General features: G+C 37.9%; 1 protein-coding gene across 5 annotated transcripts in view; it reads right to left on the minus strand.

The window, feature by feature from the left end:
- The window catches only part of SRPK2 (SRSF protein kinase 2), a 157,099-nt gene that overhangs the window by 22,431 nt on the left and 109,380 nt on the right, over positions 1 to 25,288 (minus strand). For all 5 annotated transcript variants that reach the window (XM_075491666.1, XM_075491688.1, XM_075491660.1 and 2 more), the window contains 10 exons: positions 22,880 to 22,988; positions 22,236 to 22,323; positions 21,907 to 21,994; positions 16,968 to 17,074; positions 10,853 to 11,018; positions 8,774 to 8,799; positions 7,045 to 7,291; positions 5,590 to 6,078; positions 461 to 561; positions 253 to 360 (listed from right to left, as the gene is read on the minus strand). In XM_075491666.1, the coding sequence (XP_075347781.1) occupies positions 253 to 360; positions 461 to 561; positions 5,590 to 6,078; positions 7,045 to 7,291; positions 8,774 to 8,799; positions 10,853 to 11,018; positions 16,968 to 17,074; positions 21,907 to 21,994; positions 22,236 to 22,323; positions 22,880 to 22,988 (1,529 nt within the window). The remainder of the gene's footprint in view (positions 1 to 252; positions 361 to 460; positions 562 to 5,589; positions 6,079 to 7,044; positions 7,292 to 8,773; positions 8,800 to 10,852; positions 11,019 to 16,967; positions 17,075 to 21,906; positions 21,995 to 22,235; positions 22,324 to 22,879; positions 22,989 to 25,288) is intronic.

Here is a 25,288-nt window from a genome sequence, read left to right on the forward strand (position 1 = left end):
TGCATATTTTTGACTGCAAGTTAAAATGGATCAAATGAAAATTAGAAATATTCTCCAAAATACTTCCTTTTGATTAAGAATGCTTGAGAAATTGAAATAAAGGGGAAAAATCATCAGTAGCTGATATGACATAATTTATGATAATGTATTTGTGTCAAAATGTCAGAACCATCCTCTTCAGGTTTCTTCACTAAATAAACAACTGTTTTTAGGAAGTTTATTCTTGTAAAATACACATTGTATTGTTCTTACCATACATGCTGTACTCCAGATATCAGCAGGTGTACTGTAACCTGCTCCTATTAAAACCTCTATGGATCTGTATTGTCTTGTCTGGATGTCTTCTGTGAAGTGTTTATGCTAAAATAGAAAGAACCACATTAATGGAAAAAATGAACAATAAAAAGGCCTGTTATAAATAGTGACTGCTAAATAGCTAAAATGATGTAGTTATACTTACCACCCAGCAGGCATTCCCCAGGTCAGCAATTTTAACTCTAATTTTATCTGCATTTCTTGGGTCCAGTGGATTCACCAGTAAGTCAGCAGCACGAGTTTTTGCTAACACAAGCAAAATTCAGAATAGTTAGAGTTTTGAACATACTATTCATTATCTCTAAGCAGTTTTGCCTTGACACTTTATCCAGTTTTGTAATACACTGAAGACATCAAAATAATTTGCTGAATGTTATGAGAAATTAAAGCAACATAATAGGATTTCTTACCTCACATTTCAAGTTCAAATTTTTTGCATTCTTTAACTGCCAAGTGACTATTATTAGAATATCCAGAGGAGCTTCTAATAATTCTTAGAAGCTCAGAAAAGGAAATGGCAGGATCCACCGGGGAGAGAAGTAAAGAAAAGACAGGACTAAATGGCAGAAGATCGAAGGGGCAGTGACCTCAATAAAAAAACAGTGCATACATTTCCAAGAATAGATTCGGACAGAAAATGTTAAAATTCAGACTCCAAGAACTCCACATGAAAGATACATTCTTGGAACAGTTTGGTTGAGAAAATAAATTCTGCACTTCCATTCTTGGCTAAGGTAAATAAAATTTGGCTGGATTTCCGCCCCCCCCCCCCCCCTTTTTTTTTTAAATCTGTCCCAAGAGGAAAAAGACTCACCAAACCTCGCTAATTTGAGAGCCTAGGGGACTGTCACCCATTTCACAGATAATTCAGCGTTGAATCAAAGTTCTCTGAAGGTGCTATTTGCATTGAGTATGATCCAGACTAAAAAGGCAGAACTTTAATCTAATTAATCCTGCAGTCTTTAGAGGCTCTTGGGACACTGACAACCCTAACATATGACACTGGAGGACTGCTGCTTTTCTTTGTTTTGACATACCACCTGCTAGCTCCTAAATTGCACTGGAAAGAAAGCAGATTAACTTGAACATGGGAGACAGAGCCAGGTATCACAAGTCACATAGCAGCAGAGGATTCATCTCAGTTTCCTTGTCCCAAAGTTACTAGTTGTAAGATAAGAAAGAGGTACTAGATCCAAAAGGCACCTGGGACTCCAATAGGGATATAATGATCTGTTAAACGGGCGTAAGACTTGGAAGAGGAAAATACATCAGACACGGGACAAGGAGAAAAAATACAGGATGTCTAATGGTGAGTTAGGAGTGACTGAAATCAGATGAGAATCTTCAACTGCTGGGACAGTATGACTGAATGGGCCATGAGGACACTGAAATACTGTCCAACCAGAAAAGAAAGTGGCAGGATCCACCAGCAGAGAGAAGTAAAGAAAAGACAGGACTAAATGGCAGAAGACAGAAGAGGCAGTGACCTCAACAAAAACAGTCCTCTAAAAAAGCTGCAATGGAGTCCAAGACTCCAGTTTAAAAAAAGCACCAATATAGGGCATAAAAGTAAAATACACTGAGAGAATAAGGTTGCAATCCACCACTTAACAGACAGGAACTAGTAAGCTTAATATTAAAGTCTTCCTTTATGAGCATGCTGCGTAGCACAGTTTAATTTTTTTTAAACACAATCATGTGCATTACTCAAGAAATAACAGGACCTTTCTCAATTCAGTAGCCCTGGCAAAAAAAAAAAACAAAAACCAAGATAGTGCTAGATAAATCCTTCCCACACATCTTATTGAAGGTGAAGGACAGCAATAAATAAAGCAGAATGAAGGGGGAAAAAAGCCTCATCAGTAAGACATCTGCGTATGACATTAGAAAACAGCTTTCTTCAACCCTCTTCTAACAGAGGGACTTGACAAGGTAATAGGCAAGTGCCTACACTTGTGTGTTTTTCTCAGGAACTCATGAAATTTATGTCTCGTATTTTCCAAGAGATGAGTATGAGACCTTGGATTCTGAATTTGACAAACACAGATCATTCACAACTGAAAGTGAAGTCAAAAGGAGTGTACCTTTTAGGAAGTACTCGCAAAAAAGCATCCAAAGGAGCTCAACCTGACCACAAAATTAGTGAGCATTTCCGATTTTCACTTTTGTGTGTCCTAGATCTGTAAAACTGAGAAATATCACCTCCTCACAGCCTCAGCATGATCGTATACTTAGTAAACATTCAAACACTGGAACGAGGAGGAGAGTCGTGAGGAAATTAATAGATCTATCTTAAGGGCATTTGGTCACACAGTGAAAACTTGAAAAAGATAAAACTTAATAGCTGCTCATCCACCAAACACAAATTGGTCTGTGCACTGAATGAGGCAAGTATCCCAAAGAAATAAGATGAGACCATGTTTCTTAATAATGTATAGCAACGCCTAGACAGAGAGGAACAAATAAAGTCTACTTCTATACAAGAAAAGGGCACTAAAGTTATAGTGAAAAAAAGCACCATTTAAAGATATTGAATAGCCTACAACTCTTGTATCTTTCTTCTTTCTAAATACCTGAATCTGTTTTATTACTGTTTAACCCAACATTATTACTGATGCCATTAATATTAATAACATTTAGGTTTTCCTCTTTCTGCGGAAGAAGTGAGCTATGGCTGAATTTACTATCTTTCTTCTTTCTTTGCACAAAAGATCTGTAAATTGCTCCTGATGAGATAACATCAAGGAGGAATAAAGTAGGTTTGTTTCTCCAGCTATGGAGATAAGCTGCTCCCATGATGACAAAACCAGTTTTATTCTCTGGAGACGTGAGTATTTTACACATCACCTCAGGAAAACAGCAGTAAAGGCTATACACTGCCTATACACTGCCAGCAGCACAAAGGGAGAGACTATCAGGCATCCAGTAACCTCCTGCACTTTGTTTCAGGGACTACAGAGTGTAAGGAGATGATGGACTGGAAGACTTATTTGCCTGGATCTTGACATCTTCCAGAAGTACAGCTCTACTCAGTTGTATTTTATTTCACATTTCTCGCCTACCTGCAGATTACCTTACCTGTCAAACTCTGTAATAAACTGTGTGAACTGCTCTTCTAAAGTCTTAAACCAAGAAATACACTCAACTGTATTTTTCAATACCTCTCTATTTAAATTTAGTAACTTCATCTGGGACAATGTTGATGCAGGCTTGGTGATCTTCTCCCTAAGCGATCTCATTTTCTTCTATCCGCTTACAGATTTAGTCTCTCAGTATTTTCTTTTTTAAAGTTGAAACCCATATATTTATCATTTAGCCGCTGGCACTATAAATAAAACCTATGTGTAATACCCTGGAGCTATTTAATTCAATGGCAAAAATCCAGCTCTTTGCAATGACACCAATTTCACCTTCCATGTCTTCAATAAACAGGATTTACAGGCAACAGTTTTGGATCTGAGCAGTTCTGGTGGCCATTTAAATGTCCAAAACCACGCTGAATACAGAAAAGCCATAATGAGTTGAGGGTTGGCAACCTGCCTTACAGAGACTTTGTCTTTTTGAGTTTTAATAAAAGGTTAAGAGAGGAACTGTTTGAAACAGAACAGAACCTTAATGAGTGAAAGCACAGCATATTACAGAATTTTTTAATATGACTGATAAAAGATGTAACAAGAAGCAATAGCTAAAAGCTGCAGCCAGACAAATCCAAACTTGCTACAACTCTTCTGAAACAATTCTCAGCACTGACCAGTGGAACACACTTCAACCACACTAGATTTTTTATCATTTCATTTGTCCAAATCAAGAGCAGGTATCTTTTTGGAAAATATGTTTTAAGCCAAATATAAAGGTTACTGGGCTTAATAGATGGTGTATTACTGGCTTGTTATAAAAGGAAGTCAGGTTACATGATCTCATGATCACCTTCTGCCCTTAAACTATGGGAATAATGCTTACTTGCAACTATACACTTCCTTTTCTCTTTCCTGTGTAGACTGACCTGTCAACACGAATATTTCATCTACAATAACTTATCTAATATGCTTAAAAACAAGTTCTACAGCAGAAAAAAAAATTAAAAAAAAAACAAACCCAACACAGTTCTGCTTTCCTCTTAAAATTTAAGATGGTAGATTTGTTTGAATTCAACAAGAATGCTTTTGCACTGTGTTCCAAACTGCATCTATCGAACTCCCAGGTTTGAATACAAGAAAAATCACGCAATTTACTTAAAGTAAGCTTAGCTAAGCTATTGCCTTTAATGAGACTATTACAATTTGTTCTTAACCTAACCACTGCCTTTCTATTCCACTTACTTGCCTCTTTTTTTTTTAACGTAATGCTACTAGACACCCATGCTACTAGACAAAAGTCTTCCATCAACTCAAATCAAAAGTGTTTCTTCCCCTCCCCTCCCATTACTAAAAGCCATTCAAAACTAATACATTTGCTTTTCCTTGAAATCTGGTCCTAGGAGGTCAAGATTCACCAGAATTGCTTTGGGACCAAACTGACTTAAAAGCCTCCTCTTCATTTCTAGATATCTGCTCTGCTTTTTTGCCAAAAGTCTTCTAAATTTAAAATAATCGTAACTGAGATTTTGCATTCACACAATGTGTGATTCAATGAGCAAAATGTTCAGTGTAGATGAAAGCAAGAAGATTAAATCAGTCAGCAATGAAAAAAGGGTTCCCATTAGTGGGCTGCAGCTGTAACCCAACCCTAGCTATGGTTAATCTGACCCCAAATCCCACCTCCCTCCCCAAGTCTGAAGAGTGCCTAGGAAAGAGAGCATCTGGGGGTAGGCTGCACAGATTTCTCTGACTGCAGAGGCTGGCACATTGGCACCATCTTTGCAGTGGGCACTCTTCAGACTCAAGCATGAAGCAGGCCAGGACATTGGTAGGTTTGGCACCAACCCAGAAACTAAAAACATTTAACACACTTCACCTGTAGGTAGAGAAAAATCAACATCACTGGGAAGTGCTAGAGCTAGTGTTCAAAGTCAGGCAAATGGTGTGATAGAGTTCTTGTCTGTTACTGAAAGGTCCTTTTGTGTTACTGAGCAGTGTGTGACAGCCTACCCATAAGGCTTGGTACTGAATTTTCACCAAAAAAACCTAAAACAAAGTAAAATCTGCATACAAATGTCACTGAACAGAGATAAAACATATACATAAGGTTTAACCCCACTACTCATTCTACATAAGACATCACTTACAGCTCCAAGAGACTTCAAGCATGGTATATGCCACTAAGAGGAATACTTACTTTTTGGCAAATCCCCAGTGCTTGAAGCTGACACTGTTCTGCTCCTGTCGTGAGATGGGCTGCTCTCCTCTCTCTCAGTTACAGTTGATCCTTCAGAAACAGCAGAACCACAAGCTACAGACTCTAGAGCCCCAGAGAATACTGAGGCTGAAAATTCAGAGAACTGTGACTCAGGAATTTTATGACGTCCATTTGGCAATTCACCATTAAACTGTTCATAGGAGCTGCTATAAGAGTAATCACTTTTTGCATTTGGCTCATCAAGATTATACTCCTCTGGATTTGGACATTCTTCCTCTTCCTCATCTTCATCTTCAATCTGCTGTTCCAATAGGAATGGGCCGTTCACAATATGGCCATTTGTTTTGGGGGATTCTATCCACTTAGGGTCTGTAGGGTCAGTGTTGACAAGTTCCTGCTCAACGTCGTCATCTTTTTCAGTGTTTTCTTTCTCTGTGTCTTCTTTTTCATCCTGATCTTCTGCTTCACCTGAAAAATTTCAATGGGCAACACATTAGATCATACATCAATATACCATTTTGAAATTAGGCATCCATAATTTTTAACTCTTCAGTAACTACTTGACTTCTGAGATACCACACAAGGAGACACGGAGTATCACTGAAACATGCAAAGACCTTAAAAACTAAATTAAATGCAAAAGAAAGAACTAATAAGGCTGTTGAAAAAAAAGTAAACAATGGGAAGTGGTTCAGGAAGGACAATTCAGAAGAGAACAACATTATGAAGGGAAGATATATGAGGTCTTGAAAGCAAGCTTTACATATCTATAACTCAATCTGTGTCAAACAGGGAGTCATCACAGAAGTAGGAAAATTCACAGTATGAGCAGAACAAAACTAAACCAAACAAAACAGCAGTCTCGGTAGTTACATTTTAATGAGAATTGGAGAAAGTTAACAAGAAAATTAGGGAAGCCAGAATGGAGCTGGACCATAACAACTATGGTCCAAATCACCAGGACTAAACAAGAATTTTAAAAAGACATCTTAAAAATCTTAGTGAAGAAGCTGCAATTACTATTACCTGATAGATCATTACAAATAACATTGTAACAAGAAAAGGGGAGAGCAACGATGACTCTAACTACATTAATGTTACAGAATACAAATTCATCTTATTTTTCTTCTATCTCACCAAGATACTCGGTTATGCCACTTAATGTGGTATGGCAACTGACTGTTCTGTTGAATTTTCTATGTGCTCTTTTGTGGGATTTGATAGCTAGATTGCTATTGATGTTTTTCTTCACTTCTATAGTACATCTGCCTTTTCCTTTTTACACTTGGTAGTTATGATTTTACCTACAGGAGAAAATGATACTTAATGATCTACGACAGTTTGGGGATTTTGTTCATTGCACCAGATGCAATGCTGCAATTACTTTCCCTTCTGAAACTAAATTCAGGGTCAATAAAAGCAGGTAATACTAACCATCATCATTTCCAGGTTCTTCATCTACTACCTCTTCTATATCAGCTGTTTTTAGTTTCACCTCTGGGTGGTACTCATCTTCTTGTTCATTTGATGGTACAGCTGAGGTTACATTTTCTTCTATTTTTTTCCTTTCGGCTTCTCGCTCTAGTTCTTCTATTTCCTGCAGGCGTTTTTCTAACAGCTCAGCTTGTCTCTTCTGTTTTTTCTTCAGTTTTTTCTTTTTGTTTTTGGATATTTTTCCAACCTGAAATATTAATACAAACAAAAGGAAAAAAACACCAAACCTAAACAATTATTCTCAAGGCATCTCACACTGAATTCACTTGCAGTATGATTACTTTTTATTTGAAAATACTGGATGGCAACTAATAATGTAAATATATTGCTTTTTCCATTTTACTTCAAATCAAGAATCATGTAGGGTTATATGAAGCAAAAAAAGCTATCAAAATTTTACATAGTTATACATGTTTTTACACAGTTGTTTATTAGATACAAGAGCAAAATACATCTAAGATGCCATAGTAAAATTCGTATGATCCTATAATCTTGACTAGGCACAATAATCTTACACTTCAATCTAGATTAACAGATGATATTGTATGTGGAAGATAGTCTGCTATCATATCTAGTTATTTAAATATAAATTTTATACAAGTTTCTCTCTCTGTACAATGCAGGTAATGACCAGCAAAAGTATGTTGAGAAAAATGATACGAGAAAGTCAAAGAGACTGAAAACGGTAAAGAATTTTAAATAAATCCTGTGTCGTTCAGCTATTTCCCTGTGAAAGGAAAGCATTTTTATTATTCACTTCTGGCCCAAAACACATGAATCACAAACAACAGATGGCCATTACGAAAAGTTTCACATTTTATATAACATAAGGATTGAAAAACTCAGGTATAATAACAAGGAAAAGAAAAATTAACACATCTGATCTAGGACTGAAACACCTTCTTATGTTTTAGCTGAATTCAGACTTCTATTTTTACTATTTCATAAATGAGATCTATTTAGTTTTCATTCATTGTTTAGATATCACAGTAAGAAATCCTCATATAGTTCAAAAATAAAGTGCAAGGAACAAAGGGAAATATTATTTTCCCAAAGGTTTATCTATAAATCCTGTTATATTCAAAAGAAGCTATGGGACAGTCAAAACAAGACAGTTAATTTGACAATCCCATTAATTTTCATCCATGTTGTATGTCCATTGAAATTATATACGTTCTGTACACACAGACATAGAAATCAGGTTTGACCTTAGCTATTTCTAAACAGCTGTATTATCAGTGGTTATGTGCTATATGTATATGGCAAAAAGATATTTCAAACCTCAAGAACCCCTCTCCTTTAAGGCCTGGATGATTAAGGCCCTGAAGTCCTTAAGCTATCTGCAATGCATGATATTTAGTGCATGCACCCATTTTTGTCAGGATTTGAATGGAATGGATTATTCCTTGAGAGATGAAAATGGCAATGCTTAACTTTCTTTGACATAGCTATAGAATTGTAAGTCTATGAGAGTTTCCATCAGAGAGATACTGTGCTTAAAACTGGTAAGGCCAAAGACATTAGAAGAAAAGTGTTCTTTGAAAGATAAAAGCTTTATTCAAAGGAAGCTTTTAAAAAGGGTAGAGACTACCAACAGTCTAATAGCTACTAATACCTACAGAATCACAGAAAATAAGATAGTTAATTTGAATTATATAACAATACTTACAGGCTTTTGTTGTGGAGCTGTACTCACTAAAAAGAAAAAAATAAAATTTTAAAGATATATTTTTACAAAAACAACTCTATAAAAGCAGATAGTAGTAGAAATCATGTACAAATATTCTTAACTCGATATAAGGCAGTGATTTTTTTTTTTTTAAGCCAGATTTTTTACTCTTTACAAGTACTTGCTGCCCAAAATAATTTGATGTCTCCATTAGAGCATGTGGAATTGGAAGGAGCTAGCATCAATTTCTGTTCACTCTGTTGTGGTTGGTGCAGAGTTAATGAAAGTCAGAAAGGAAAGTCTGAATCAGTAAAGAGTGGACAGAAAACATTAAAGGACTGCAGAGTTGTCACAGATTAAATGTATAGTCAGCTGACTAGGCAGATATAGATAGATTTTAAATAGTTCAGGGAATATCAACAAAGACGACTGCTGTGTTGCACTCAACAGAAAAGTCAAATAGTCATGTTTCCTTCGTTCTGAAACAAGGTAGCTTGATTGCTAGGACTGGAGGCATTAAGAAGTGCCTATGGCAAAAAGCATACCACCAGAGAAAAAGCATCTCCAGCACGGACCTCTTCCTAAACATGTCTCAGAAGGACACCATGAATGACTAGGTCTGATGAGATTACAATACTAACTGTGAAAATGCACAGAACAGCAATACAAGCCACACGCACCACACAACCCCCGCCCCCAATCAAAACCAACTGAAATAACCAAATATGGGAGACAGAAGCAAAGTGGAAGTGAGAAAGAGGAACTGAACGGGGGAGGAGAACCTCTCAAGAACTTCTTCAGACGCACAGGCATATGGCAATTAACAAATGCAAAATAAAAAACTGAGACAGTTGAGACTTCAGAATTCTTTTATGGTTCAGCTCCTGCTGCTAAGTTCAGAGAAAAAACTGCTTGTATGACCTGAAAGGGCAAGGTTTTCAAAAAGATTCTTAAACTTGAGTACCATCACTGCTCTAAAAAGGAAAATTATGCAGAACCTACTCTTGAAATGCTGTAAAGAAAACACATCTTCAGCTCCTGTGTGGAAAGCCATAGATTTAATTACAATTTGCTAAGAACAAAGTGTAATAAGAACTCCATCAATATATTCCTTAAAATAATATTTAATGTCAGAAAGCAATATAAAGGCTGCATGAACAAAATCAAGTTACTTCCCACACAAAACATATACTCTTTAGCTATATGAATATACATTATGTAAAATTCAATATAAAATATTCACAATTTATAAGATTTTGCATCTTAACATATATAATACTGTGAAATATTTATGGATTTTGACCACAGTATTTGTCCCTGATATAGCAGGTATTTTTATTATACCTCAGAGATCTTAATCTGTGATGTATTTTCTGACAATATTACCTGTAGCTGATGTGCTTGATTGGCAAATAAATAGCAACCATAGTACTAAAGATCACTAGAAAATCCACATTTCCTCCTTCTTTGTCTTTACTGATTGCTGTGAACTTCTTTACCGTGGTTTCTCCTAGCTAAACATAATGTACAGGTCCTATCTAAACTCTTGGCAAGTTTAACATAAAACATTTCAAATACAGTGCTAGGGAGAAGGTCTTAACACGAATTCAGTTAGGTACAATAAATTCAATTTTCAAGGGTGAAAAACTATGGACTCTAAGACTTTTCATTGATTCTGAGAGTAAGTTATAACTGATGAAAAGGCAGAATTTCACAAGGACACTGATGACTTGTAATGGAACTAGACATATAATTTAGATAAGATAATTTATTACTATCAATCTTAGAGATGTAAGGCTCTAGTGCAGCTAAAACCCAGCCATTACAGCTTGTGGGGTGGGAGGAGAGTAAGTTTATACCAATAAATCTTTTTCTGTATCTGGGGACCCCGAAAACTTGAACATGCAAAACTGAGAAGAAAACATTTCCCTGACAGTTTCCAGAGCATGATAAGAATTAACTAGACATGCATTTTTCACACGCAATTATTTAAAATGTTAGTTTTCATAAAACAAAATATTATTAGCACTAATATACTGATGGCACTTTACTACATTGTATTTAAATATACTATCATACCTGCTGAGCCAGAGGGGGGAGGAGCACCAGCTTTCTGCCACTCGGTAGCTTCAGCAGCCATTCTACGAACATAGGCATCATCCACGCACATCAGAATGTTTTCTGGCTTTATATCCGTATGAATGATCTTGCACTTGCTGTGTAGATAATCTAGACCTTGAAGTACCTAATTACACAAAAATTTTTTTAAAAATTATTTTCATTATCCAGAACAAGCCAAATGTATTTATTAGTAGTATAGAGATGTTCAACCGATTGCCTGCAGTCCATATGTGGCCTGGCAGGATAATTTATTTAGCTCATAAATCCTGTTATTGAGACTTTCATGAGTAAGATGCTGGCTGGATGAATTGTCTTGATGACAGCAACCTGCTCTCAGACTTCCATCTCCCAAGTGCTCTTTAGCTGATCTGCAAATGTGTAAAAAAACTTGATACATCTTCCTTTGAAAAAGGAATTTGGCTGCTCAGTCAGAAAGGCTGATCCTCACTGGTTCATTGTTTAAAAGACAGTTATTTGGAAAAAAAAAAAAACAAACCACTGCAAATACTACATACTATAACTGAAGCCTGGTTTGTGAACAACCATCTTACAATTGATTATAAAAAAAAGCAAAAATGTGTTGTTGGGATGAAATGCTAACTGTAGTTTTCCTTAGAATGCCAATAGTAATTCAGCTTTTAATGTGACCAAGACGTCACATAAAGATTTGTCTACCTGTATTTGTCACGTATTTTTTCACTAGTCTTTCACACTCTCTGCAGGCTAAATTCTGCTAGCTCATATCAAACCTGCATATCCGAAGTCTTAAGAATGCACTCTGGGATGAAAATTAAAACATGATTTTTACACAATGAAAAAATTTCTCAAATTCTGACTGGAACACAACAGTTTGTGTGACTTTACAAGTATTTTAGGTAAGACCTAGGTATGATAAACTGTGGAAGTCAATTATTACAATTACTCAGTACAGCATAATGTAACAGCGTAAACCAAGCTATTGCTATCATAATCTACATAAATATTGTAGAAAAATATCAGCAAGAAAGAAAAAAAGCAGAAATCTAGCTGACCCCACTTAAAAGACTTATTTCGATTTTTAGAGAATTGAGAGATTTTAGAGATTTTAGAGTCTGTTTCTACAGCAGGAAACAGACTTCCAGATTCTTGAGCTCCAGCTACAATAACATCCTGCCATTCTAGGTATTTTATAAATAAATTAGCAAGCTCCTTGCTCTCAGGATCCTTTAAGACATAACTAGCTAGGGTGAACTTTGAAGCAAAACAAGTTAGTTCAAAATACCAGTAACAGAATACAAAGACATTAGTCTACCACCCAGTCCTGAGCTAGTACAAGAACTGGTACATCCATCCAGCACACAAGGTAGCTAAAGAGAAGAGCAGCAGCAGCATGCATATGATATTTACACTCAGGCTAATGTATCCTAGAAACACCTCAAGTGCATGGCTCTGCTTTCTCCAGTTCTGGAGCTAGACTAGACAGCAACCATTCTGGAAAGCTTTCTTTATATGCCTATATAAAAACTGTATGGTCACTTGAGCAGGACTCAGCGTCAGTGCCAATGGTACACCTAAAAACTGCTGTGTTCTTGATAATCTGGATTTTTTCCCTGCAGATCCAAAATATGCTTGACTACTTGCCAAAGCAACTGAAAGAACATACAGTATATCTCAAAGTAAGAAATGTTAAAGAAAGACTGGTTTATACTGGGAAGGTAGTTAGTGGTTAAGTGACTTCAAATTTTAAAAGAGGCATTAACAGCAATAGCGACTTAAAGATGGATTATAATAGTCTCTTCCCTCCCCCACTACCCTACAGACCATCTTACAAATTACCATTGAATGTCTGTAATTCTCAGGCCAAGAAAAAAAGATTGACTGAAAAGATACACTGAAAGCCATAAACATTCAGAAGAAAAAAATACCTGTTCCACTGCAATAGGCAGAAGTGGAATTTATGTGAAACTAGATTTGATATCTCCCATTTTAAAAAGATAGCCTTCCCCCCTTTTAAGTAACAGTGTTAGGCTGACAGCTTTGTCTTTAGTTTGGTTAAAGAGGGGTTGGGGGGGGGGGGGGGGGGGGGGGAGAACACAGAATATTTTTTTAGAATCCAAATCAGTTCCACGACTTACCATAAGGACCATTCTGCCAGAATTTTATAATTAGAAAGAATGTTCTTAGCTGTCTTAAAATGTGGATCAGACTGCTTCATCCTAAAAACTAGAAGTACATTATACCACTAAACCAGTTAGGAAATGTATACTACATGGACATGCTTTGCACTGTGCTCTGAGATGATGGAGAACAGAAAAAACACTCCTAGATTTTATTTATTTGTCCACTGAAAAAGGAGGAAAAAATAAAATGGGTAATGTATTGTGACTCTGAAAAATTGCAACAGATCCTGTTACTACAATCAAAAAAGTAAATTAGAAGGCTGTATTTTTTCCCTTGTAAAGGTCACATGGTTAGTTTCACATAAAGAAACTCATAAATTGCAGTTTCTATTAATACTCACTTTTTCTTTCTTTTTCATTCAAGGAGCCACATCATATTGACACATTAAACAGATTATTTGCTATATTGTAGATGAAAGCAAAAGTGAAAATTTTCATTGACCAAATACAGGATGCTTGTTTCAGCATCAGTTTCAGAACATGATCCTCTCAAAAGAGACTGATGCTATACATTTTACAACCCAAAGTAAGGATTCCAGAATTAAATAAATGGACACTTCCAATCATCTCCACTGCAAAAAAGGAACTGCAGCAACTAGCCCTTTTTTCAATTCTGCAAGGTCTTCTCTTGCACGACAGTTCATATAACTCTACCCCAGGGGAAAAAAAAAAAAACCACGCTTGAAACCGAAATGAAATTTCTTATTAAGAAACTCAACTCTCAGCTGCATTTTAAAATAAACCTAATTTTGTCCCAATGCTCAAAAGTACTCAAAAATTGAAAAAATATTTTCCAAATAGCATAAAAAATTCCTTTTCAATTGTAGCATGAAATTATAGTACTTTCTGAAATAAAATGGTTTGCTGTACAGTAATACCAGTGCAATAATTGAACTGTTTCATAAATAAGTTTTTAGAACATGTGTAGCACAAGTTTTGTCTCAGTAAATAAGGATCTGTATTGCCTTTAATGAGATGAACAACTTGGAAGTCTTACCAGTCAATGCCACTCTCACTAGTCCAAACAGTTCATTCCAATCTCACAAAAACTAAACCTTTTAATCTTTCAGGACTAACCCATTCCTCTTTTTTCAGGTATCAAGTGTTTGAATTACTCAGAATTTTTACCTTTGCTTACATTCAGAGAGTAATTTAGGTAGGAAGATTGTGTGATTCAAACCCTCCCCATCTAAGTCATACTAGCTTCAAAGTTGTATCTAACCTCAAAATCAGACCAGCCTGCTCAGAGCCTTTACCCAGTTCATTTCTGACTATCTCCTAAGATGCAGACTGCATAACACTGCGTAACACTGTAGGCAACCTGTTCCAGTGCCTGACCATAGAATCATAGAATCGTTTATGTTGGAAAAGACCTTTAAGATCATCAAGTCCAACAGTTAACCTAGCACTGCCAAGTCCACCACTAGACCACCTTCACTACAAAGAATTTCTTCCTAATACGTAACCAGAATCTCTCTTTTTGTAACTCACGTACATTGCTTCTTGTCCTATCTCTGTGTATCAAGTCTGGCTCCATTTTCTCTATCTGTGCTGAAGAGATTGAAAGTTTCCCCCTTTATTAGCCTTTTCTTCTTAAAATGGAACAAACAAATTCTCCCAAGACCTCTCACACATCATATTCTGCAGCTCCCTCATCCTCTTCATGGCCTTTCACTACACTCCCTTTGGTAAGCGAATGTCTTGCACTTGGAGCGCAAAACTGTACAGAGTCCTGAAGTAGTAAAACACAGCCCTCATTCTGCTGCCTACACTCCTGCTAATGTGGCCTACTACATGGTTAGCTTTCATCATCACAGGAGCCCACCGCTGACTCACGTTCAGCTTGTCTACCAGGACCCCTCGTGTCAAGCCTGCCATCAATCTTCACATTTTCAGCTAGTTCTTCCTTACTCGTAACCAGTCCAGCAAGGTGCATCTCCAACTTGTCTCCTTGGGGTGAGACTGCTCACCCCATGCTGAGAAATTGTCCTCAACACACTCCAGAAACTTCCTTGATTGCATGTGCCCCTCCAGAGCAGATATCAAGGTGGTTAAAAGTCCCCCATAAGAACCAGCTTATTCCAGTTGCCTAAAGAAGGTGCTTCTCATCTACTTCTGAAATTGGCAGCCTGTAGCAGATACATACGTGATGTTACCCTTGTTGGTCTCCCCTCTGACCCTGACCCATTCTACAGGAAAGATTCAAACATTTAAGCCCAACTCCTCTTCCCTGGCCATCCTTTCTAAAGTGTCTTTATCAGGCTACTGCTGCTCTCCAGGCATCTGAGCTATCCCACCACACCTTTGTGCTCACAATAAAGTCATAGCTCTGCGACCATGTATGGATTTCTAACTCCTGCCCTTTGTTCCCCATGCTGTATGCATTTGTATATGCCACTTGAGTGAGGTCCCCCAGTCATGACGATCAGAGAAAGCACTGAGAGCCTCCCCTGTAATTCTGTCCTTCAGGCCCCTGTCCTTGCTGACCCCACTTCTCACTGGGTTGTAGTCACCACCCCTGAAGATCCCACCTGAAAGTTGTCCTCTGCTAGGTTACAGGAGCCTGTTGGCAAAGATGCTGTGAAGCTGCGTTCAGAAGTTCCCACCTTCCTTCCAAAAAGGGGTTGTTTTCAGCTTGGATCCATTCAGTTGTCTGGCTTAACAGCCTGTTTCTACAAACAGGCAGTGTAACTGAGGTAAGAGTGAACTGCAGCAGGGAGCTCCTAAACCTGGCTTTGCTGCTAAACCCGGTGTATCAAGAAATTACATCGTAATTGGTTTTGGCCAAACTCCAGGACAACAGTGCAACCAAAGCAAAAACATTCCAAACAAAAAAGTGACGTTTACTGAAAAGTGATATTTATATGCACGTATAATACAAATATACACATTCCCATTTCTTAGCAGGCAGCTCAGTTCGGCTGGAGCACTGTATTACTAGAGCTTATTTCTAGTATCTGAGCCACATAGTCATATAGAAATTAATGTACCTAAAATTTCAACTGTGTATTAGCAACCACATCAATCAGGTTGTTTAGCTAATTCTGATTAAAGAGCCGATAGGCTGATATTCACCAGCTGACATACAATAATAATTATAAAGAAAGTAACTACTTTAACAGATTGCTTATTAATAAAATAGAGGTGATGTTGGTGAAAGGCAGTACAAGTTACCTAAGTACCAAAATATTTCATTCATCATTTTTAGGTATTAACTGCACGTAGATGAATAGTATATACAAAATCACAGAGAGATATATATGATTTTTCCTTGCTGAGACACTGTTTCTCCTTAAGATCACCTCTCAGCAATTTGATTTTCATGGTATAGCAAAAGAACATATTTTGAAAGAACATGTCCCAGCGAAATGTTCTGAACTGTTTCATCTTTTTAACCCTCTGACTCTACAAGAATTTAAATACAGACAGACAACAATCTTTCAAAGAACAGTTTTTTCCTTTAGAACCCATTTTTCAGAGAGAGATACAATTTTTATTGAGTTTTATAATAATAACAATATATTATTTCCCACTGTTCTGATGTTTTATTTTCCAGAAGATCTTATTAAGAAGCATGACACGTCAACCAAAACTGCAATTGAATATGAATATCCTTACATCTATGAAAAAAACTCATTGCTTTAACTTTTTATTTTCTAGAGCAGCTCAGGAAAACTCCCTTATCAGTGGGAAATCTTGATTAAAAAACAAAACAAAACAAAACCCAGCATGCAGAAATGCAGGCTATCCAGAAAAATGCTCTTGCAACCCCCACCCCCCCACCCCAGGATTACCAATAAAATTACCTTATCTTAGATATTCATTAGTAAGAGTTCAGTTGAAATAACATCATTCTAACCTTCAGGCTGTTAACAATGGTGGAAAAATCTAATTAAAACATTAACAAATCTTACCTGTCGAATTATACTTTTTACACAACGGATGGGAAGGCCTTGATAATTGGACTTGATTATCCATTTTAGGAGATGATGTCCAAGTACTTCGAAGACCATACAGACATCTGGGATTTAATTAAGGATAATTTCCAAATAAACTTGTTGATGAGATCAACACAAATGTTTGTTTGCATACTGGCTACAGCAATCATCACCCTGTTTAGAGGGAAAACAGTTCCCCCTACAATGAGCAGAACATGGTATATGCTTTGGTACTACATTTCAATTTATATATAGCACATACAAGAACAGTGCCCAAATGCAGAACAAATTAAAATAAAACATTTTAATTATGCAAATCTTGGCAGTTATTTCTACATGTTAACAATAGCATTAGGGTGAACAATGAAATAGGTAATTGTAAAAAATAACTAATTCATTTTTGTTTTCTCTGAAACAGTTAGAAGTACTGACTTGGCCTATTATCTCTAGTTTCTAATAAATTTTCAATGATATGAATAGAAGGTTTTAACAACAGAAGTCTGCAGCAACAGTGTTTTAGAAAATGAACCATACTAAACATCTTTTTGATTAGGCTCAATTAAGAATCACTTGACACCAAAGACTGAAGTAGTAAGAGAATGGATCTTTTACCACCTACAGTTTTAACTGCAGAGAATAATGGCAATCACCAAAGAACTCAGCAACAAAGAAAATGTGGAACTCAGAAGCAACATGCAAAAAACACAATGCCAAAAAGTTTAATTTGACCTAGTATCTACTATTGGCCACCAACAGAGGCCAACAGTAGATGATCAGGGAAGAATATTAGGAAAAAACAAGATGTAGGAACTTCCAGTGATTTGTGGTTCAAGGGCTTCCTAAGTTAGAGATTCTACACTTAATATACCTGGGTAGGTTATCTTTCTATTGAGAAAATATTCATATGTTCAAGCTAATTGTAAGTTTTATCATCCACAACATTCCGGCAAGAAATTATACAATTTGACTATGCTGAGTTAATCCTCAGACATAAGCTGGAAATGACCTTAATGTCCATAGAAATCAGAAAGAATGTTAAAATCTTAACTACATGATGCTATAATCTTGCAGAGAATAATATAATACAAATAACAGAAAATGAATTAATTGACAGATACTGCAGGAAAATCTCAATGGATGAAATTAGACTGTACCTCAGAGACCATTCATAGGGAACTACACTGTTCGGGGAGAAATCTTACCTACCTTCTCTAAGTTTTATTAACTAGAATCTTGGCAATGATCTTAGTGTCACTGTCTTAACTTGTGTCAAAATGAGACTTAGCTTGTCTATCGGTCTATCATTTACATTCTTCTCAAGTACCTACCTATATGCATAAAGCTAACTGAAGTTTTAAAGTCTACATTCCCCCATGCTGGAGTTAGACCAAAGTTAAAAGGTCTCAAGACTGGTCAAAGCACACTGTGAAGAACTGTAACATTTTGATTGCTGCTACCTGTTCATCTCGCTTCATGTTCCTTAATTCCTGTATTAGAGGAGACAGTGAATAGTCATTTCCCAACCATATCAATCAACTCTACTCAGAATATTATAAAACTCTGTTCCATTCAGAAGAGGAAACAGTCTTGGTTACTTTACCACACAAGCATCCACCGAACAGAAGTCACTAGTAAAGCACACAGCCATCAAAAAGCATGAGCAGAGCACATTAGCTCTGCATGACTTATTAACTTAGCCCACGCAGTGAAGTAGCAATGCTACAGCAATACAGATTTCAGAAAGGCAAGACACTGCAGCATTCAGAAATGAAATTTAGGACACCCGCCCACAGTCCTTCAGACCACTGCTGCAGACTCTCCAATGCACATTCCTGCCATTCCTTGCACTTACAGAAGTGCTAAGCCTTGCCCGTAACCAGAAGAGAAAGGGGTGTAGGAAAGTGAATAGCTGAGAGGCAAGGGAAGGGCACCGAGAAAGAAGATGCAAGGAGGAATGGCAGAGGCAGAAAAAGAGAGGGAGGGCCACAAAAAGGGAAGTGATGTCTACCTGAAAAAAAGATTGTAATGTTTTGCTGGGAGGACGCGGACAAACTAAAGGCATGCTCAGTACTGGGGAAGCAACTGGGATGGGGAGAAGACATACAGGAGGCTCAGTGTTTGGAGTAGGTATGCAAAAATGTGACTGTTGTCTCATTTACTATCCTGACCTGAAAAACGTTCAACCGTAAGCCAGACTGCCCACAACAGTGAGTTTGGGAAAAGCTGTGCATTAACTGTTAGGAAACCAGCCTTGCAAGCCCCAGGATCTTCCTACAGCACTGACATCCTGACAGATGAGTACGTCCAAAAAGTCCTCCAGCAAAATTAAACCTGAAGCCCACCCAGCAGACATGCCTCTTATGAAATGCCCTTTGAAGCAGTTTGGGGAATGTCTAAAAGGAGGAAACTGAGCAGAGCAGTAAAAGTGAGAGCAAACATAACATTAATCAGCTGACAGGCTTAAGTACTTAAAACTGTTCTTTCTTGACTAAAATCCTACCTGTAACTATCTATCTATCTACAAACACACATTACAGGGGCATTTAGAAATCTGATGAGGGTTACTGACTAGTTAAGCTAAATGTAATAAGGCTGTGGTACCAACACAGAACACTTCTGGATGTATCTCAGTTGCTTCTGGATTGGCAGCATTTAGGCTCTATAGCATTTAATTAATGTTATATATTCTTTTGAGATAAATTTATTATAATTATTATAATGTCTGACTGTATCGGGAATGTTTCCTTCTTTATTTTTTCACTTGTCTCTCCAAACACTTGTTTCATTATGTGATTATCTGAATCCTTTATTAAAAAAATGCTACAGTCAAGTAAACATTTATTAAGGCTCTAATAAATATCCAGGGCAGACAAACGTAATAATCTACACGTACTGAAAACACCACAGTGCCCAAGCTCGGAAATTCTGTTATTTCCTGAAAAAAATCATAATTACAATATTTTTAAAACGTACAAGTAGTTAAAAAATTATCAGTCTAGTGTAGCATAACACACATTGTTAAAATCCCTCTGTATATAAACACTTATTACAGCTCCTAGGAGAAAGATGACTGTTTTCACACACACTGCGCAGGCCTATGGCCCTGCACATTCCCAGCTCTGTGCTACACGGTTCTTGACAAGTTTCCCTGTTTGGAAGCTGCACGACATTTTGTGATATTAGCCATCCAAAGGATTCACCCACCTCTCTTCTGTCTTGCTTTAACTTTTAAATGTATTCCATAACCAATAATCAAGCCTCTATGAAGCATATGTTGTTTTAATTTACAGTCAAGGAACAGATATTTAGTGACTTGCCCAAAGGAAGCTGGAAACAGGAGAGCGTTATGGATACATTTTCTTATTCCCCATTTCATATTAGTGTTTTACAATGACAACAGTAAGTCAAAATTTCTAATTTCTAAAAATAACTTTAATTATTCTTCAATTGTACAGCTGTCGGCTGAAGACCTGAAGTGCTTTGGTCAGATTATTTTTTTGTGAATATAGTTAGAAAACAGAGATATTTATTAAATACTTCTTAATAAGCATCTCAGCTCATAAACTAAAACCTATTTTTTGTAGCACAACAGCAGCACCAAGAAACCCTAACCAGGATTCTTTGCCTCACTGTGTTAAGCAATTTCCTTGATCACAAACCATTTATATTCAGGTTGAAATGACTACTGACAACTGTATGGTTTATTTTAATTCATTTTAATTTGATGATAAAACCTAGGAAAAAAACAGACTATACTAACTTCACTTACATTTAAGCAGCTTTCTACCATGCTAGCTGACCACTGAAGCAACTAGGAAACAAACCAAAATGGGACAAAGGGAAAGCAGTTAAGACCCCATTCTGTAACTGAGAATACTTGTCCTCACATTCTCATTCTCACTTATCACAAACCCAAAGGCTTCATAACTAATGGCAAGAAACAGATGGATGGGACAAAAAAACTGCTTGCACACTTCTCCCTAAAAGGATGCTTTCTAGTGGGCATTCGGATTTACTGACAGTCACCTCCTAGATTCCTCTCCTAGAGGACGAGAGTTGGTGAAAAACATCTTAACCTGATCTGCTGAAGACTGAAGGCACATCACCAAAATCAATTTAGTGTTAAGCTCTCTAGAGCCGGAACTGTTTCTTTGTCTGGTAGTACAACACCATGAACAATGAGGTCTGTTATTAGGGCTCCAAGACACAACAAGCATACACATAAATAGCAGCTGTAACAGTAAATGAAAGCACAGTAATATAATAAGCTGCTAAAATATCTAATATAATTAGCAAGGATAACTCACTTGAGCTCAACTCTAAAATCAAATATATTCATAGACCCAAAATTTTCCATAAGAACAATATTCAGTCATATTTTACTTTGCCTCCCTCCTTTTAAATTTTTTTTTTAAAGGAAGCATTTGAAGGTAAAGCTTTAAAACCTTTGCCAAAAGAGAGGCTAACACCTGGCCAAAAGAGGACCACATAAACAAGAGGAGAATCTCCATGCCCTCACACTTCCCACAAGAAAAAAGAAACCATGTTCTTCATGACACTGACACTTTCTGTCTCTTTACTAGTATAGCACAAAACATATTTCGTGTAAGCCTCAGTTATTACAAATCTTTTCAGTAAAACTCCATTTTTAAAGTAAACTATCTATCTCTAGTTCTAGCAGACCATGACAGGATTCATGGGGATTTTTTTTATTTTGCATTGTGTTTAGAAAAGCTAAGCTACTTTTACTCTGGTGAGTGCATTACACACTGCACAACTCTCTGCATCTACATATATTTTGGTGTTTCTACATTACAAATTTAAAGTACAACTAACTAGAAAAAAGCCAGAACTAAATGCTTACTTCTCTCAGTACATAATTTTTAATGCAGATGCCATGTTTTCAAAAGGATACGAATTCCATTCATTCCAGAAATTTTGAAGTCATCAATTAGCTGTACAACCATATCCTTGTTGGGATCATTAGGGTCACTTTCACGAACCTGAACCAAGAATGGAAACACTGACATTTTAGGAAAAAATTCCCTTTAAAATACTAATTAGTTAGCTTTCCACATGAAGTTAAACAATATTTTAGAGCTTCAGAAATCATGGTAACATATAAGCCAGCTATTTAGGAAAAAAAACCATTTTAAAAAGTTTAAAAACAATATTCTGCTACATTTTTTTTCTTATTACTATTATTATTGGTATTGAGCACTGTATTGCATGAGTGATACTTACACACTTGAGCAACTTTATTTCATCCAAGGCTGTCTCTGTATAATGCTGGGCGCTTTTTACAACCTTCATTGCAACAAACCTTTTCCCCCTTGAAAAGAACAAAAACATTTTCAACACATGCTCTGAGCTAAAACAGACATACTTTAAATATTCTATTTAAAGTTTCCTAACCTTCAATAACCTAATGTATTCTGAAAGAAAACACTGAAATTACACTAAAAAACAATTTTTAATAATACTCTCTTAACAGTCTGATTTATTGAATATTTTGCCTCCTTGATGCTAATGTCTTTAAAAGAGGTATTTGGTTACACGTTTTATCATTCCATCAAGGTATAATTATATTTTTTCATTGAAGATACAACGGAAATAAAAACATAAGCTTACTCTCACATGTTCAAGACAACATGCAAATTCAATAAGCAAAGCTAATTTGTCAAAGAAAACAGAATTACAATTATTTCTGAGAGCTTTTATAAACTACACTCTTAACCAAGAGCAAAATAGAACTGCATACATCTTTCTGCATAAAAAGATAGCAAACATTTACATAACTTTATCGTGCACGTAACACAAATGTTACTGCAAACAAAATAAAGTAACATATTAAGAAAAAAGTGAATAGAAATAAATAGTTTTCTTACTGCATATCCCAGCATAGCCAGACTGTAGAGAAGTGTCCCCATCCTAACTTTCTAATAACATGATACCGGCCATTGAAAAGATCACCAATTTTCACTGGATGATAGCCTCCTTTCATGAAAAAACGAGTAAAAAAAGAATATTCAGAAAACAAACAATAATTCCCAGGTTTTCAAGTAATTCTTGTCATACACATTTTCCTTTTCAAATTGTCCTGTACTATAAATAGGAAATCTAAAGAAAATTTTACTCTAATATTAAAAATTCTGCTTTACTTGGCCTGGAGGGAAAAAACTCATGTCCTGTAACTACTGATAACTTCCTGACACAGGAAAATAACTTCCTGACACAGCTGGTGAGCGAGCCAACTAGGGAAGGTGCCCCGCTGGACCTCTTGTTCACAAACAGAGAAGGACTTGTGAGCCACGTGATGGTTGGAGGCCGTCTTGGGCTGAGCGATCACGAAATGATAGAGTTTTTGATACGTGGAGAAGCGGTGAGGGGGGTCAGCCAAACCGCCACCTTAGACTTCCAGAGAGCGGACTGTTTAGGAGACTGGTTGAGAGAGTCCCCTGGGAGGCAGCCCTTATGGGCAAAGGAGTCCAGGAAGGCTGGACATTCTTTAAGGAGGAAGTCCTAAAGGCACAAGACCAGGCTGTCCCCAGGTGCCGAAAGACGAGCCGGCGGGGAAGAAGACCGGCCTGGCTGACTAGAGGGCTCTGGCTTGAACTCCGGAAAAAGAGGAGAGTCTATGACCTCTGGAAGAAGGGGCAGGCAACTCAGGAGGACTACAAAGGTGTAGCGAGGCTGTGCAGGGAGAAAATTAGAAGGGCCAAAGCTGAGCTAGAGCTCAATCTGGCTGCTGCTGTAAAAGACAACAAAAAACACTTCTTCAAATACATTAGCAGCAAAAGGAGAGCTAAGGAGAATCTCTCCAGCCCCTAGTAGACGGGGGAGGGAACACAGTGACCAAGGATGAGGAAAAGGCTGAGGTACTTAATGCCTTCTTTGCCTCAGTCTTTAATAGCAGGGCCAATTGTTCTCTGGGTACCCAGCCCCTGGGGTTGGAAGGTAGGGACGGGGACCAGAATGGAGCCCCCATAATCCAGGGGGAAATGGTTAGTGACCTGCTGCACCACTTAGACACTCACAAGTCTATGGGGCCTGATGAGATCCACCCGAGACTACTGAAGGAACTGGCAGATGTGCTCACCAAGCCCCTTTCCATCATTTACCACCAGTCCTGGCTAACTGGGGAGGTCCCTGCTGACTGGAGATTAGCAAATGTCACGCCCATCTTCAAGAAGGGCCAGAAGGAGGACCCGGGGAACTACAGGCCTGTCAGCCTGACCTCAGTACCGGGGAAGCTGATGGAGCAGATCATCCTGAGTGCTATCACACGGCATGTAGAGAATAACCAAAGGGATCAAGCCCAGCCAGCATGGGTTCAGGAAAGGCAGGTCCTGCTTGACCAACCTGATCTCCTTCTATGACAAGGTGACCCGCCTAGTAGATGAGGGAAAGGCTGTGGATGTTGCCTATCTGGACTTCAGTAAAGCCTTTGACACAGTTTCCCATGGCATTCTCCTGGAGAAACTGGCTGCTCATGGCTTGGACGGGTGTACTCTTCGCTGGGTAAAGAACTGGCTGGATGGCCAGGCCCAAAGAGTGGTGGTGAATGGAGTTTACTCCAGTTGGCGGCCGGTCACAAGCGGTGTTCCCCAGGGCTCTGTGCTGGGGCCAGTTCTGTTTAACATCTTTATCAATGATATGGATGAAGGGATCGAGTGCACCCTCAGTAAGTTTGCAGATGACAACAAGTTGTGTGGGAGTGTTGATCTGCTTGAGGGGAGGAAGGCTCTGCAGAGGGACCTGGACAGGCTGGATCGATGGGCCGAGGTCAACTGTATGAGGTTTAACAAGGCCAAGTGCAAGGTCCTGCACTTGGGCCACAGCAACCCCATGCAACGCTACAGGCTTGGGGAAGAGTGGCTGGAAAGCTGCCTGGCAGAAAAGGACCTGGGAGTGTTGGTTGACAGCCGCCTGAATATGAGCCAGCAGTGTGCCCAGGTGGCCAAGAAAGCCAATGGCATCCTGGCTTGTATCAAAAATAGTGTGGCCAGCAGGAGCAGGGAAGCGATCGTGCCCCTGTACTTGGCACTGGTGAGGCCGCACCTCGAATCCTGTGTTCAGTTTTGGGCCCCCCACTACAAGAGAGACATTGAGGTGCTGGAGCGTGTCCAGAGAAGGGTAACGAAGCTGGTGAAGGGTCTAGAGCACAAGTCTTATGAGGAGCGGCTGAGGGAACTGGGGTTGTTTAGCCTGGAGAAAAGGAGGCTGAGGGGAGACCTTATTGCTCTCTACAACTACCTGAAAGGAGGTTGTAGAGAGGTGGGGGGTCGGTCTCTTCT

The sequence above is a fragment of the Mycteria americana genome, chromosome 1 (assembly GCF_035582795.1).
Source record: "Mycteria americana isolate JAX WOST 10 ecotype Jacksonville Zoo and Gardens chromosome 1, USCA_MyAme_1.0, whole genome shotgun sequence".
Taxonomy (NCBI): domain Eukaryota; kingdom Metazoa; phylum Chordata; class Aves; order Ciconiiformes; family Ciconiidae; genus Mycteria; species Mycteria americana.